This window comes from Entelurus aequoreus, linkage group LG16, assembly GCF_033978785.1.
Source record: "Entelurus aequoreus isolate RoL-2023_Sb linkage group LG16, RoL_Eaeq_v1.1, whole genome shotgun sequence".
In the NCBI taxonomy this organism is placed as follows: domain Eukaryota; kingdom Metazoa; phylum Chordata; class Actinopteri; order Syngnathiformes; family Syngnathidae; genus Entelurus; species Entelurus aequoreus.
In genome coordinates, this window is record NC_084746.1 from 3,964,844 (window position 1) to 3,980,386 (window position 15,543).

Consider the following 15,543-nt stretch of genomic DNA (forward strand, 5'->3'; position numbering starts at 1 on the left):
CCGACATTTTTAATTCTAAGAGAGACAAAACTCAAATAGAATTTGAAAATCCAAGAAAATATTTTAAAGACTTGGTCTTCACTTGTTTAAATAAATTAATTAATTTTTTTACTTTGCTTCTTATAAATTTCAGAAAGACAATTTTAGAGAAAAAATACAACCTTAAAAATGATTTTAGGATTTTTAAACACATACACTTTTACCTTTTAAACTCCTTCCTCTTCTTTCCTGACAATTTAAATCAATGTTCAAGTAAATTATTTTTTTTTATTGTAAAGAATAATAAATACATTTGAATTTAATTCTTCATTTTAGCTTCTGTTTTTTCGACGAAGAATATTTGTGAAATATTTCTTCAAACTTATTATGATTAAAATTCAAAAAAATTATTCTGGCAAATCTAGAAAATCTGTAGAATCAAATTTAAATCTTATTTCAAAGTCTTTTGAATTTCTTTTAAAATTTTTGTTCTGGAAAATATAGAAGAAATAATTATTTGTCTTTGTTAGAAATATAGCTTGGTCCAATTTGTTATATATTCTAACAAAGTGCAGATCAAATTTTAACCTATTTAAAACATGTCATCAAAATTCTAAAATTAATCTTAATCAGGAAAAATTACTAATGATGTTCCATAAATTATTTTTTTTATTTTTTCAAAAATATTCGAGCTAGTTTTTCTCTTCTTTTTTTCGGTTGAATTTTGAATTTTAAAGAGTCGAAATTGAAGATAAACTATGTTTCAAAATTTAATTGTCTTTTTTTTGTGTTTTCTCCTCTTTTAAACCGTTCAATTAAGTGTAAATATAATTAATTATTAATAATAACATAGAGTTAAAGGTAAATTGAGCAAATTGGCTATTTCTGGCAATTTATTTAAGTGTGTATCAAACTGGTAGCCCTTCGCATTAATCAGTACCCAAGAAGTAGCGCTTGGTTTCAAAAAGGTTGGTGACCCCTGAGCTAAGCCAATGCTATTAATTGAACCACAAATGTATTATTGTCAGAGGCGGTCCTGGCTAGATTTATGCCCTGGGCGAAACCCCCCCCCACTCCGCCAAAAAAGATTTACCACCAAACTCCGCCACCAACACAACAACATATAATCATTTTTGTATTATTGAATTACATCATCTTAAATACAAAAAGATAACAAAGTATATTAGAAAGTATTTAATTTAGCATATTAGTGTATATCAGTAAACAATTCCACAGTCAGGACGTCTGTGTGAAATTGACAAACTAGGTTAGGTTGCCTATGGGTGAAATTAGTTGCATGCTATGATGCCACAATTCTTATAGTTGCTCCTCCAGCAAAACTGAACCAAATACAGTCGTCTTTTGTGGCTAATAGCAAGAGGCTAATTAATAGCCTACTGTCACTCACGTCACTTATAGAAATTTGCATGCCTTTATCATGTGCCCGTTTCGCATATTCTTCTTTTTCTAAACTGGGCACCTGATTGCTTCTCTAATCTTTTACTTTGATCCATGATGAAGTTGAAGACTCAACATTATTAACTTTTTCATTATCCTTTGCCAACACAGTCCATTCGCCCGTCAATCAACCGGAGCCACAGAGATGACTGCACAGCCTTTTTTAATTCCCCCCCCCCTAATTTTTCACATAACCTATTTAATTACCTGTAGGTATACGGGTCTATTTTAATTTTAAGAATTAAATACATCTAAGTTGGAAGCAGTTTGTGTTATGTGGTATCACTGGCCTGGGATCAGTCTATCCCCCTTCCCCTTCTGGCACGCACAACCTGTATCACTCTAAGCAGCAAGTTGAGGTGTCAGTCGCAGTTTTTATACAGAGCACCAAGCACCAATTTGCACGTCCTTTTGGCAAATCATTGTTTTTATACAGAGCGCATCAAATGGGTTGTCTGGTTTGGTCCGCTGATTTTGTTGTGCCTTGGAGGGTACACTTATTTCTGCCTTGAGCTCTGTATTGCAAGAAAAAGTATGTGAACCCTTCTGGATTACTTGGATTTCTGCATAATTTGGACATTAAATGTGTTCTGCTCTTCATTTAAGTCACTGTGCAGGGTGGAAAAAGTATGTGAACCTTTGGATTAAATAACTGGTTGAGCCTCAATAACCTCAACCAAACGTTCACTGCAATTGCAGATCAGACTTGCACAACGGTCTGGAGGACTTTTGGACCATTCCTCTTTACAAAAGTGTTTAAGTGCAGCAATATTCTAGGGGGGTGAGGCTGCCACAGTATCTCAATCAGGTTGAGGTCAGGAATCTGACTGGGCCTCTCCAGAATGCATATTTTCTATTCTTTAAGCCATTCTGTTGTTGATTTACTTTTATGGGTCATTGTCCTGTTGCATCACCCATCCTCTCTTGGGCTTCAGTTGGCGTACAGGTGCTCCTAAGTTTTCCTGGAATATGTTTTGATACAATTGGGAATTAACTTTTCCGTCGATGACAGCAATCCGTCCAGGCCCTGGGGCAGCAAAGCAGCCCCAAACCATGATGCCACCTCCACCATATTTCACCGTTGGGGGGTGGTTTTGATGTTGGTGTGCTGTGCCTTTTTTTCTCTCCACACATAGCGTTGTGTGTTCCTCTCAAACAACTAAATTTTGGTTTAATTTGTCCACTGAATATTTGAGCAGTAGTGCTGTGGAACATCTACCGTAATTTCCGGACTATAAGCCGCTACTTTTTCCCCTCGTTCTGGTCCCTGCGGCTTATACAAGGGTGCGGCTTATTTACGGCCTGTTCTTCTCCGACACCGACGAAGAGGATTTCGGTGGTTTTAGTACGCAGGAAGAAGACGATGACACAATGATTAAAGACTGACTTTTCATATACCGGTAGGCTGGTTATTTTGATAACGTACAGGCGAGCACTTTGTATTACTTTGCACCGTTGTATTATTTGTACTCTGCACGAATGCTGTTCGCCATGTCAAAGATGTGAAAGTTTGATTGAATGATTGAAAGATTTATTGTTAATAAATGGGACGCTTTGCGTTCCCAAACAGTCATCTCTGTCCCGACAATCCCCTCCGTGGTAGCAGGAACCCCTATATACTACGCTAATTACACATCAAAACCCTGCGGCTTATAGTCGGGTGCGGCTTATATATGGAGCAATCTGTATTTTCCCCTAAATTTAGCTGGTGCGGCTTATAGTCCGGAAATTACGGTAGGTGCTCTTTTGCAAACTTCAAACGTGCAGCAATATTTTTCTTTGACAGCGGTGGCTTCCTCCGTAGTGTCCCCCCATGAACTCCACTCCTGTTTTATGTTTTCCTTATTGTTAAATTGGTCAACAAAAATGTTAGCATGTGCTAAATTTTTGTAGGTCTTTAGTTGACACTCTAGGATTATTTTTCACTTCATTGAGCTTTCTGCGCCGTGCTCTCTCAGTCATCTTTACAGGTCGACTGCGTCTATGGAAAATAGCAACAGTGCTGAAACTTTCTCCATTTGTAGACAATCTGTCTTACAGTGGACATAAAAATCAAGGCTTTTAGAGATACTTTTGAAACCCTTTCCAGCTTGGTGTAAGTCAAAGATTCTTGATCGTTGATTTTTAGATAGCAACTGTTCACATCAGGCAATACTTCCTTGAGAACAGCGAACTCAAAACTGGTGTGTGTTTTTATAGGGCAGGGCAGCTTTAACTATCACCTGTAATCTCATCACATTGGTTAAACTCCAGGTTGGCTGACTCCTGGCTCCAATTTACTCTTGGAGAAGTCATAAGCTTAGGGGTTCACATACTTTTTCCATACCTACAGTGTGAATGTTTACAATTTGTGTTAAAATAAAAAACAGGAACACATACAATTTTAAGTGCAGTATTAGTTTAAGAAGACTGTGTTTGTCTATTGTTGTGACTTAAATGAAGATCAGATGCCCAAATTATGCAGAAATCCAAGTAATCCCAAAGGGTTCACATACTTTTTCTTGCAACTGTAAAACCCAGGCGGAAATGTGCCGGCCCATGGATGAGATGGGCAGAGCTGTTAATGACCTGCACCTATGGGTGTAACGGTACGTGTATTTGTATTGAACCGTTTCGGTACGGGGGGTTTGGTTCGAAACGGAGGTGCACCGAACGAGTTTCCACACGGACATATTAAGTAGCGCACCGCACGGACGGACATAATTAGCGTACAGCACGAGAGGTGGACAAAGCGAAAGCGGTTTGCCGACATTTTTCAGCAGCGGCGGGGTATGCTTCTGGCAACACGTCAAACATGCTAACCCATTTGAAGCGGCACCACCCCCAAGTGAACATCGCTTCAACGAAGAGAAAGACGAGCGTGGTGCAAACACAGCTCCCCACCGCATTCAAGCAGCCTCTCCTTGGCGAGTCAGGCAGGGCTAAGGCAATAACAAATGTTTTTATAGCAGTAGATTTAAGACCATATTGCATTAAAAACTAGATTTTGACCCACTTCTATGGTGGAAGAACAATGAGCCCATATATCCTCTTACTGCCAAGTTAGCCAGGCACTACCTCGCCATACCTGCTACCTCCGTGCCCAGCGAAAGGGTATTTTCCACAGCTGGAGACATTGTAACTGCAAGCAGGTCTGCTCTTTCTGCAGACAATGTGGATCAACTACATTTTTTTATGCAAAAAACATGAAGATTGAGTGAAAGTCACCAGGGTTAAAGGCTGGGCGGAAAAAAGAAAAGCTAATCTGAGGCTGAGTTGACTTGAAACTGTTTAATGTTGCACTTTTTATATGTAGAAGAAAAGTTTTGTCATTTTATTTAATCTGAGCAACAACTTGAAGCAGTTTAATGTTGCTACTTTATATGTAGAAATGTTGCACTTTATATGTAGAAAGGTTTTGTTAAGAAACCAATTCCGAGCCTTATCTTATTTAGTTTTAATTTTATATATGTTGACCACATTAACCCTGGCAATGGACCCTGTGTGTACTGTATATGTATGTTATTGTTATGCTTAGCATTCATGACTGCCTGCTGTTGCACTGATCAGCCTAGTGGTGGCTCACATCCATCACACACAGAGCTATTTCTATTTTTGGGCAGAATTATTATAGTGTTCCCAATGTTAAAAGGATAAAGCCACTGTTTACAAATTTGGTAAATAAATAACCATAAAATGTATATTTTGTGGTTTTCTTACTGTACCGAAAATGAACCGAACCGTGACCTCTAAACCGAGGTACGTACCGAACCGACATTTTTGTGTACCGTTACACCCTTACCTGCACCAGAGGCATATTTTGAAAAAGAGGAATGTTACGTTTTAGAAAGACAGGCTGGCAAATTGCCGCCATTACCTTGGAGCAAATGTGCTGCATTCTCTATAAAAACAACCACTAATACAAATGAGCGGCGGTAGTCTAGAAAACTTGCAAGTTTTGTTAAAACATTTTTTGCGTGCACCCTCACCCAGATTGCGCCCTGGGCAGATGCCCACATTGCCCATAGCAAAAACCGGCCCTGATTATTGTGGTTGCAATTAAAAATGTTGATATGCTGTACTGGAGTGTACCTAATGAGTTTCCTTACCAAGCCGTACGCCGTGCTCCTCTCATGCTCCTGCGTGATGTCGGCCACGTACGCAAAGATGACGGAGAAGGTGACGGCGAACACGCCTGACATGGAAATGACTGCAAAGTACCACCTTGAGAAGAGAAAGCGGCTCAGAGCTAAAAATGTGAACACCAATGACATCGCATCACTCGCCTGGCGTCGTCACGCTTACCAGGGGCTGATCTTCATCAGCGGAATTGGCGCGCACGTGAAGAAGACCGTTAGCAGCAGGAAAGACTTGCGCCCCCACACGTCCGACAAGGCCCCGATGAGGGGAGCACTGAGAAATGACAGAAGACCCTGGAAGACAGGATAATGGAGGCAAACAACAAAAGACAGGTGCTTGATTAGGACTGTGTAATATAGCTGAAAACTGTATTACGATACAGGTGTTTTATATTGGTAGATATAAATAATTATTTATATTTTTTTATGACCTTTCTAAAATAAGGACAAGGAGAAAAATATATTAAATGGCAAACATTTTATTACAAGGTAACCTTCCTCTCATTATAATCCCCTCAGTTATCAAGGCAAATGGGTACAAGGCACAAGGCACACAGCTGTGCTCTAGCACAGCTTGGTGAGCAAGACTAAGGTAGTAAAATCAGTTTGGGGTACTACTAGGGATGGGTACTGAATTCGGTACTTTTATGGCACCGACCAATTTCCATCTATACTACTTGGTATCGATTCACGTAAAACCAAATGATGCCATATTTCTAGGTGTGTAACGGTACGTGTATTTGTATTGAACCGTTTCGGTACGGGGGTTTCGGTTCGGAGGTGTACCGAACAAGTGCGGAGGTGTACCGAACGAGTTTCCACACGGACATATTAAGTAGCGTAACGCACGTTGTGTAAACAATACTCAAAATGCCGGACATTTGAGGCATTTAAGAAACTCCGCCCGGACAGCCCCGCAAAAGAGGACATGTCCGGTGAAAAGAGGACGTATGGTCAGTCTACTGTAGCCCGGTCGCTGCTAGCATGCTAGCAAAAGAGGACATGAAACTGATTGCTGCTAGCATGTGTGGGAAGCAGATCAGAATCATATCCATATTTAAGTGTTACTTCTTTCTAAACTCCTATAGTCATATAAAGAATAGCTAGTATTCTTCCTTCTTTTGAGTCTCATAGTAAGGTGTTGGCCTTCTAGATTGGAATGTGTCAGAGTAGAGATAACTCGGAGTAGTCTAAACAAAGGGAGTGGGGGCGAGGGACAGAGGGAAGATCACGGGACTTCCGGGGGTTGGAGGGGAGACCGAGCTAGACCGGGCTGGGGAACGCTGGTGTGCTAGATTGGTCTCACGTTTTTCCTCTAAGCTTGGAGAATAAACCACAAAATACCAATTACTGCCTGTTGATTGAATATAAACATCAGCTTATGTGCCATAAAAAGAATCTGGGAGAGACTAGCAATTTGAATTCCCCATTGGAGGAATGCTGGTCAACGCAACACATGCTAGCAGCTAACAAGCTAGGATAGATCGACCATATGTGCTCTTTTCACCGGACATGTCCTTTTTTGCTGGGCTGTCCGGGCGGAGTTTCTTAAATGCCTCAAATGTCCGGCATTTTGAGTTATGGTTGCGTGTAATTTCAATGTACGTTCAGGGTTAAGAAGGGGTTAAAAACAAAACAAATTGTGCGTGCAGCGGCATTCGTGAGGAAGGGGCAGAGACAGAGAGAGCGAGAGAGTTATGATAAACACGCATGCGTCGTCAGGCTCTGCTTTTTATCCGTAGATTTATCAGATTTTTTATTATCTATAGCAGGGGTGTCAAAAGTGTGCCCCGGAAGCCATTTGCGGCCCACAGCTAATGTTTTAAAGGCCCATGGCACAGTCTAAAAATACTATTAAAATAAACAAAAACATAACAAAAGTGAAATAAAAAAGCTTAAAGGTTAAATGTAATTTAGAAAAAGTTGCAATGTTGACTAATAAAACAAAGCTGTTTTTTTCTCTTTCAAACTGTCATTGCTCAAAACATAATATTGAATCAAAATCAATGTTATTATGAATTATTAACCCATCCAAGGTTCCCATTACTTCACATCAAATATTCCACTAACAAAAATATTTTTGGTGGAAGATTTTGCAAATTTGGTAAATAAATAACCCAAAAATGTATATTTTGTAGTTTTTTTACTGTACCACAAATTAACCGAACCGTGACCTCTAAACCGAGGTACGTACCGAACCGAAATTTTTGTGTACCGTTACACCCCTACATATTTCGATACCTTTATTGCTCGTGCACGCTTCTGGTTGCACTGTTTTTTGCTGGCTACTCATGCTGCTGCCGTTTCTTATGCCCTTTAGGTGTTGTTTTCAAGTGTTTCCTAAGTCTATTATTTTATTCTTTTTATTCACGATTGGCAACAAAGCTGCCACTTTTACTCCAAAACCGCACGGCTGTCCCTCAGTGAATGAGAGCAAACCCACCAGCTGATCTTCCCAATGATGTGAAAATACAAGTGGCTAGGGCAGAGGTCAGCAACCCGCGGCTCTTTAGCGCCAACCTAGTGGCTGCCTGGAGCTTTTTCAAAAATGTATGAAAATGGAAAAAGATGGGGGAAAAAATAGATTTTTTGTTTTAATATGGTTTCTGTGGGACAAACGTGACACAAACCTTCCTAATTGTTAGAAAGCCCACTGTTTAATATGTTGGTGTTTATGCTTCACTAATGAGAGTACTTGGCGAGCGCCGTTTTGTCTTACTAATTTCGGCGGTCCATGAACGCAACATAGTTGTGTGGCCTGTGATGCAGCAGTGTGTTTACATCATGGGTGCCCATTAGATCAATTGCGAGCTACCAGTCGATTGGTGAGGGAGTATGACTTTATCGCGAGGCATTAAAAAAAAAAAAGTACACCTAATAATTACTGATCATCAATTTTCACTACGACTTCCGATACTTGGTTGACATCCACGGCACTCGAGGATCTTGCGCGATGACGTCGGCTGCTATGAGGTAGATCACATCAACTTGGTCATTTGATAAGTAGCACACCTGCTCAAAAAGTGTGGGCACCTCTGGTTTACATGTATAACTTTCTCCGACGCTGCCCCAGAAAGACTAATGTTTTCCAATGTTGTAAAAATGTGTAGGATAAATATTACATTTCGACATTTTTGTCAACAAAGGTTTGCATCAGCCTGCGACAAACGTTTCGGTGTCAGGCAGGTGGCTGTTGCAAGCAGATATTCTCAAACATGAACAACGTCATATCCAAATACAGCACACACCTCACATATAAGAGCTTGCAGTGTAATATAGCTAATATAGACACTTACATCATGTGTTGCTGTCATTGTAAGGCTTTTAATTTTTGGCGGCTCCTGACAGATTTGTTTTTTGTATTTTTGGTCCAATATGGCTCTTTGAACATTTTGGGTTGCCGAACCCTGGGCTAGGGGAAGACAACGGCGCAAAGGAAGAAGAAAAGGGGAAATAAGGCACCGTGGCTGCAAAAGAGGAAACACTGCCGCTGCCTGCTCCACACCAAAGTCCCATCGCTACAGAAGAAAGACAAAGTAGATCAAACGTGATGGTGTTAATAGAAACATGTCTCCATCAAGATATTTTGCGGACTCTCTCATTGAGTTGGAGCCGTTTCTCTTTCATCCGCGCAGTCGAGGGGGCGTGGCTGGTCTGTATGTGAACGTCAGCTGGTACAGACTGTATGTATGCACGGCCGATATAGCACTGACATAAGAAGAAAAAGAGAATTATCGAACATTTTATCAAATGCAATTTAAATTGATTTTGATTACGTTTCTATCTCGATATACATTGATATTGTTTTATTGCCCAGCCCTAAGCTTTTTAACATCATCAAACCTGCAGGACTAACTTTTCTAGCTGGAGCCCAGACCTAATCAAAAATGTGCACATTGTGTGGCGTGACCCTGCGCACGAGATGCCCTTGCAATTAGACATATTTGGAGCACTTCTGCAAGGAAGAGTGGGTAAATAAATATTGCCAAGTGCAGACGATTTCTTGCAGAATGGCTTCAGAGGAAACACGAGGAGTGGAGTGACCTAAATCCAATTGAAAATATGTGGGCTGGCCTGAAAGGGGTCCAGCACCTGTGATGACACATTTGGAGCACTTTTAAAAAGAAAATATCTCCAGTGCCAATATACTCTGACCCAAAAATGCTCTATGTTGTCATGAAATCAAAAAGTGCTTCAACATTAAAATGACATGGATGCAATATCCCAAACTAGCTCACCTGTATTGTTATTAAAAATGATGCACATTTGAAACTAGCAGTGACGTTTAACTGGATATATAGCGTCATAACTTGAAAATGTACGGTAAGTTAATACTAATAATTAATAACAGAGATATGTTTTCAAAATATATGTCTAACTTTTTAAAGAAAATATATGACCATCACTGATTAAGCAAATAATAGGATGACGCCCTGCCTACACCGCCACAAGTATATTGACAAACTGGGGTAAACCCTTGAATTCATCTTACATTCATGTAATTGACCAGGGGCCGTACTTATCAAGCTTCTTAGAATTACTCCTAAGAAGTCTGCTAAGAGTTGACTTAAGAGTAAATAAATTCTTCGCTGAAAGCTGCACTTAAAAGTTAGTTATCAAGCGTCTTACTCACACTTTCAGCGAAGTGTAGGACTGAATCTTAAGTGTCACACTCAGAGCTGAATTACGACATTACTATGTGCCGTAAACGGAATTTTAGGTGACGTCATTTCTGTGTCCATAGAAATGACCAATCACGGAAGGGAATCCGTTGTCTAAGAATAAAGAAATATCTTGGAAATATTTAAGTGGACAATGGGAGTGTATATTTTGACAATAAACTACAAAATAATACAAAACAAACTAGTCCCCGCCGGCACTCACGCTACCGCTCCCTCTCTTCTATTCTCTCGCCCACACACTCACTGACGTCACTCACCTCACGGCCACACACATACGCTACTGTCATAACATTTTCTTTCCAATTCATTAATTAGGCAACTAATTTGAAACTGGTATGGGTGGCTCTATATATACTAGCCCACTGCAGACACATGCAGAAATCAACAAGGAATCGAAAAGTATTAAATCTGTGACAAAAATAATATCCGCTCTGTCTAAACGATACCGTTTGATCAGCTGCTCGTCATCAAAAAAACAACAACATTGTTCCGTTCCCTGAACGTTCGCACACGTCTCTCTCGCCTCAGTGCCATCCCCTGCTGGCAACTCCTAACCACTTAAGACACCTCTGAAGGTCTCTTAAATATCGTGGAGAGTAGGAGTGATTCTTAGACTTAAGAACGTTGATAAAAAGCTTTTATTCTTAAGTTTGAGAGTAGGACTAAATTTCGCAAATTTTCAGGACTTAAGTGTAAAATGGCACGCTAAGAAGCTTGATAAGTACGGCCCCAGGTCTTCTGTTCATTGTGTTTATTGAATACTTAGGCACTAGTTGGAGCATTTAACTGAACCCAAATAAAGAAGTAAAGACTCAGCGGGCATGGACAAAATGATTGGTTGACTTGGCCGTCAATCTGTGATTTGGACATTCCCTTTCCGGTTTATGTAATTCTAAGTTGTTACGTTTTTTTTAACGTGTTTTCTGAAATGGTTTCACTTTTGGTTAGTGTTTTCTGAAATTGGTAATTATATCTCCATTGTATTCTGAAGTTATAGTTACCAAGTTCCTTGTTTTTCTCCATCCTCTTGTTGTGAGGCAGACTGGTTCGTAGGTGCACATGCATCCGCAGTTGCCATTTCTAATACAAAGTAGCGTATAGTCCTAACATATATCTGTCAGTAGACGAGGGCTGGGCGATACATCGAATATACTCGATATTCTCATAGTCATTCACATCGACGTCCCACTGGGGTGAGTTTTTCCTTGCCCGTATGTGGGCTCTGTACCGAGGATGTCATTGTGGCTTGTGCAGCCCTTTGAGAAACTTGTGATTTAGGGCTATATAAATAAACATTGATTGATTGATTGATTGATATATCGCGGGTTTGTCTCTGTGCGATATAGAAAATGACTATATGGTGATATTAGAGTATACGTTCTCACGCAGTTGCTTTTAGCTGCGGGCATTACACTACAGGCTCTTCTCACTCTTTGTTGTCTCTCCTTCTCACAGAGACATACAACAAGCGCACCTTCTTACATACGCGCGTGCAACGTCATACACTCTCGCCGAGCAGAGAGGTAGCAGCATGGGTAACGTTAGCTGTGGTGCTAACGGAGCGGTGCGAGTGGTAATACGAGAGAAAGAAGGTGCGAATCTGGTAACAAATGAAGGAATATTTAACTCCCAAAAAAAAACAGGCGGTGGTTTGGCTTCAAGCGGAAAGATGTTGAACAGACAACCGTAATATGTCAAGTATGTGGCAAAAGCGTACAAAAAGTAGCAGCTCTACTAATGTAGCATCATTTGAAAAGTCACCTGCTAGAGAATGAAGAGTGCTTGAAACTCCGCATGTCAACATCTCCGTTCGGTGCCACCCACAAAATGCCAAAGCAACCATTTCCAGATCAACACCGTATGAAAAAAATAGTCAACAACAGAAGGAGATAACGTCCGCAGGAACCTACCACATAGCGAAAGACATACACTCATTGATTTCCTATTATGCAGCTCATTTTTATTTGACACTTATTGAAATATCTTGTGTGACATCATGCACAAAAGTGCACTTTCTTTGTTTTAAACTATTGTAGTGGCGTTCTGTACAAAAAGTGCACTTTAATTTAGTGTTGTTTTGATCTTAGTGACATCATGCACAAAAGTGCACTCATAGCTTGTTTTAAAATGTCTCTGACAATCTTGCACTTTCTGTTTTGAAATGAGATGAATGTTTGTGCCACTGCTTAATAACTGTTTAATAAATACACTTTTGCTAAATTGACTTAGTTGTGATTTCCCTCTCTGCATGAAAGTTTAAAAGTAGCATATATTAATGCAGTATGAACAAGAATGTTTTAATGTAGACACATAGAATCATCATACTGCTGTGATTATATGCATCAAGTGTTCATTGAAGGCTAAGGCAAAATATGGAGATATATATCGTGTATCGTGACATGGCCTAAAAATATCCAGATATTAATAAAAGGCCATATCGCCCAGCCCCACAGTAGACTCAATTCAAAAGTGCTAAAAACTACAACATGGTTGACCAGGCGAAGACAAGGACGAAGTGGAGGTACGTAAATAAATCCGCCCACAAAACAGCACATCCTACGAGATGGTCAGAAAGGGGCTTGACGACGGACTGTAAAACATAATCTTTGAAATTTTTTTGACAAAAGAACCACCATTATGTGTTATGTGGACCACAAGGACGTTTTAAATGTAGAAGAAAAAATCATAAGAGGAACCCTTTAACTCATACAATTGTATGTCATAAATGAGAATTACAAACTAGTTTAAAAATGTGTTATCGTTACACTGTCTGCAGCAGTTCCTATGAATATGTTACGTTTACAGTTAATACATGTGATCGATAAAGACCGATGTCACTCATGGAATAGGCAACGTAAAACCCTGATCCTAACACTCCTAATATCAAGATAACATAAAATAAAATCTTGACAGAAAAATAGATAGCCACGAAGATTTAAGACTGTCAAGTTGCATCATGTGTCCAGATGGCCAGCAGATGTTATTAAGCATGCTGCCTAAATAGCTTCGGCCTGCCAAAACACGGCATCTTGAGACAATAAGCAAGACGTTGCACAAAATAAAAAAAGGTATAGAATTAGAAGAACTCCATTGGCTACCCATCAAACACCGTATTCAATTTAAAATAATTCTCACTTTCAAAGCTATCCATAACCTTTCTGCTCCATGTCGCCACGCCCTCACGTTCCCAAAGATCCACTTCTAAACACACCTATTCCTGACTGCTCATTCACTGTAAATCTTATCGATCTTTGTTGTTGTTTTTATCCGATTGATTTGATTGTTTTTGTATGGTGTCTTTGAGTGCCCAGAAAGGCGCCTTATAAGTAAAATGTATTATTATGATTATTAAAAAAACACAACGATTTTGGCCAGCAAAAAACATAAAACTGAGATAAGAACTTTTTGAGCATTCCGTACCTTGACGCCATGGATTAGGCCATTCATCAGGAATGTATGATGAGGGAATGTCTGGTGCAATACCTGGAGAACAAACAGATAACACCGCATGAAAGCCGTTCATCACATAAACAGCCATTACAGTATGTTCTTTAGCAGGGAGTTACAGATGTTTACTTGTTGTCATTTTGCTAAAAACAAATGCAGTAATGTTAAATGTGAAGGAAACAAAAGAGGAAAGGATTCAAGAAGACATGAGGAGGAACGTGGAGTTAGAAGAAGAAAAAAAAATCAATGAAAGTACAGTTCAAAGTCTGGATTGTTAGTGTGCAGATTGTTTGGTTCATTCACTCTCTTTGTGACTATTAAATTAGCATGACAGAAACACATACATGTCTGTCGAGGGTGTGTCGGAAACAAAGTTAAAAATGCCAATTAAAAATTAAAATACCAAACAATTGGATGTGGGTAAGAATTGGAGACGTGGCTAAGAAGGCCTTGCACTATCCTGAGACTGACTGAGTGGATTATGTTACCCCTGGATACTAATGAAGCAAAAAGCATGAGTGGAGAAGTGCAGCGTTTCCTTTGCATCAATACACAACCTCTGATTGGTGCACAGGCAACATCCTACCACCACTCCCCCAAGGGAGTGTGAGGGCAACAAATACCCGACCACTGATGCAAGCTAAGAAAGCCTTGTGTTGGACGGCATGGAAAAACATCTCTGCATTGTCTGCAATTTTAACAAATATGCACAATCACACAGGTACCTCCAAAGGATTCATCCTATTTAAAATTGACATTTTAACCATGTTTTGACAATATGTGGCCATAGTGCTTGTTTTAGAGCCCCAAACGTGACATAAATTAATAATCTCCCTCACTATTGAGAGAAAAGGCGTCCTTTTTGAGGTTCATGACATGAATGATGCTGCTAATCCTTGGCCGATGACAAATTTTGCTGAACTATATTGTCCCACAAATTAATGCCGATAAACGATAGTATCGTCAGCATTATTTTGTGACCAAATTAAACACTAATGTAATCATAACGTATACTAATAATAACACAAGTAATCTTTTAAAAAGGATATCAACTTATTTATAATTACTGTTTTGCTATTATATTGCAATTGGAAGGTAACTTAGTTATCCTAAATAAATAAACAACAGATTAAAATGAACCCATTTCTGCAAGCAAAAATGTAACAAATAAATATTGAACATCTTAAAGTGCATTTCTTCCCAGTTGGAAAAACTAGTATGGACATTATTTTTTTTTGTTGCCATCACGGCATTCATTCTTACTCGTTCGTCTCGAGTTGATGGGCCATAGCGCCCATTCAGTTCATTCAGTTTGAAGTCAAAGTACTACAACAGGACATTTGTCTTTATAATTATATTTTTTCCATCTTAATTTTTGTTATTATGCAGAACTGGTCAATAGCGAGTCGCTAGTAGGAAGGCGATGTCTGTTAATCCTGTAAACTAGCGGCCCGCTCTCCGCCCCACCGAGACAAAGATTGTGGATGATTAAAAAAGAGGGCACGTGCCACCCCACTCAGGGGCGGAACAATTTGAAGCAAAATGTTTTTCAAACTGTGGTCTGTGTACCACTCGGGCTCCATCTAGTGGTACGCCTAGGACAGGGGTGGGCAATTAATTTTTACCGGGGGCCGCATGAGCTACCCGAGCACTGCTGGAGGGCCACATCGACAATATTTCAATTAAATTTTGCTCAATATTATTATTTTTTTTAAATATACCGTAAGATAAATAATAATAATAATAATAATAATAATTAATAATAATTGTAATACTTCAACATAGTGTGTGTAACAGCATTCCATTACTAATATAAATAAATTAACATTAATAATAAATGACAGTAAAATAAGCACACG

General features: G+C 39.5%; 1 protein-coding gene across 2 annotated transcripts in view; it reads right to left on the minus strand.

The window, feature by feature from the left end:
- The window catches only part of mfsd14a2 (major facilitator superfamily domain containing 14A2), a 47,929-nt gene that overhangs the window by 13,576 nt on the left and 18,810 nt on the right, over window positions 1–15,543 (minus strand). For both annotated transcript variants that reach the window (XM_062023822.1, XM_062023821.1), the window contains exons 3-5: window positions 13,658–13,720; window positions 5,722–5,849; window positions 5,526–5,640 (exon numbers count right to left, since the gene is read on the minus strand). In XM_062023822.1, coding sequence (XP_061879806.1) covers window positions 5,526–5,640; window positions 5,722–5,849; window positions 13,658–13,720 — 306 coding nt within the window. The remainder of the gene's footprint in view (window positions 1–5,525; window positions 5,641–5,721; window positions 5,850–13,657; window positions 13,721–15,543) is intronic.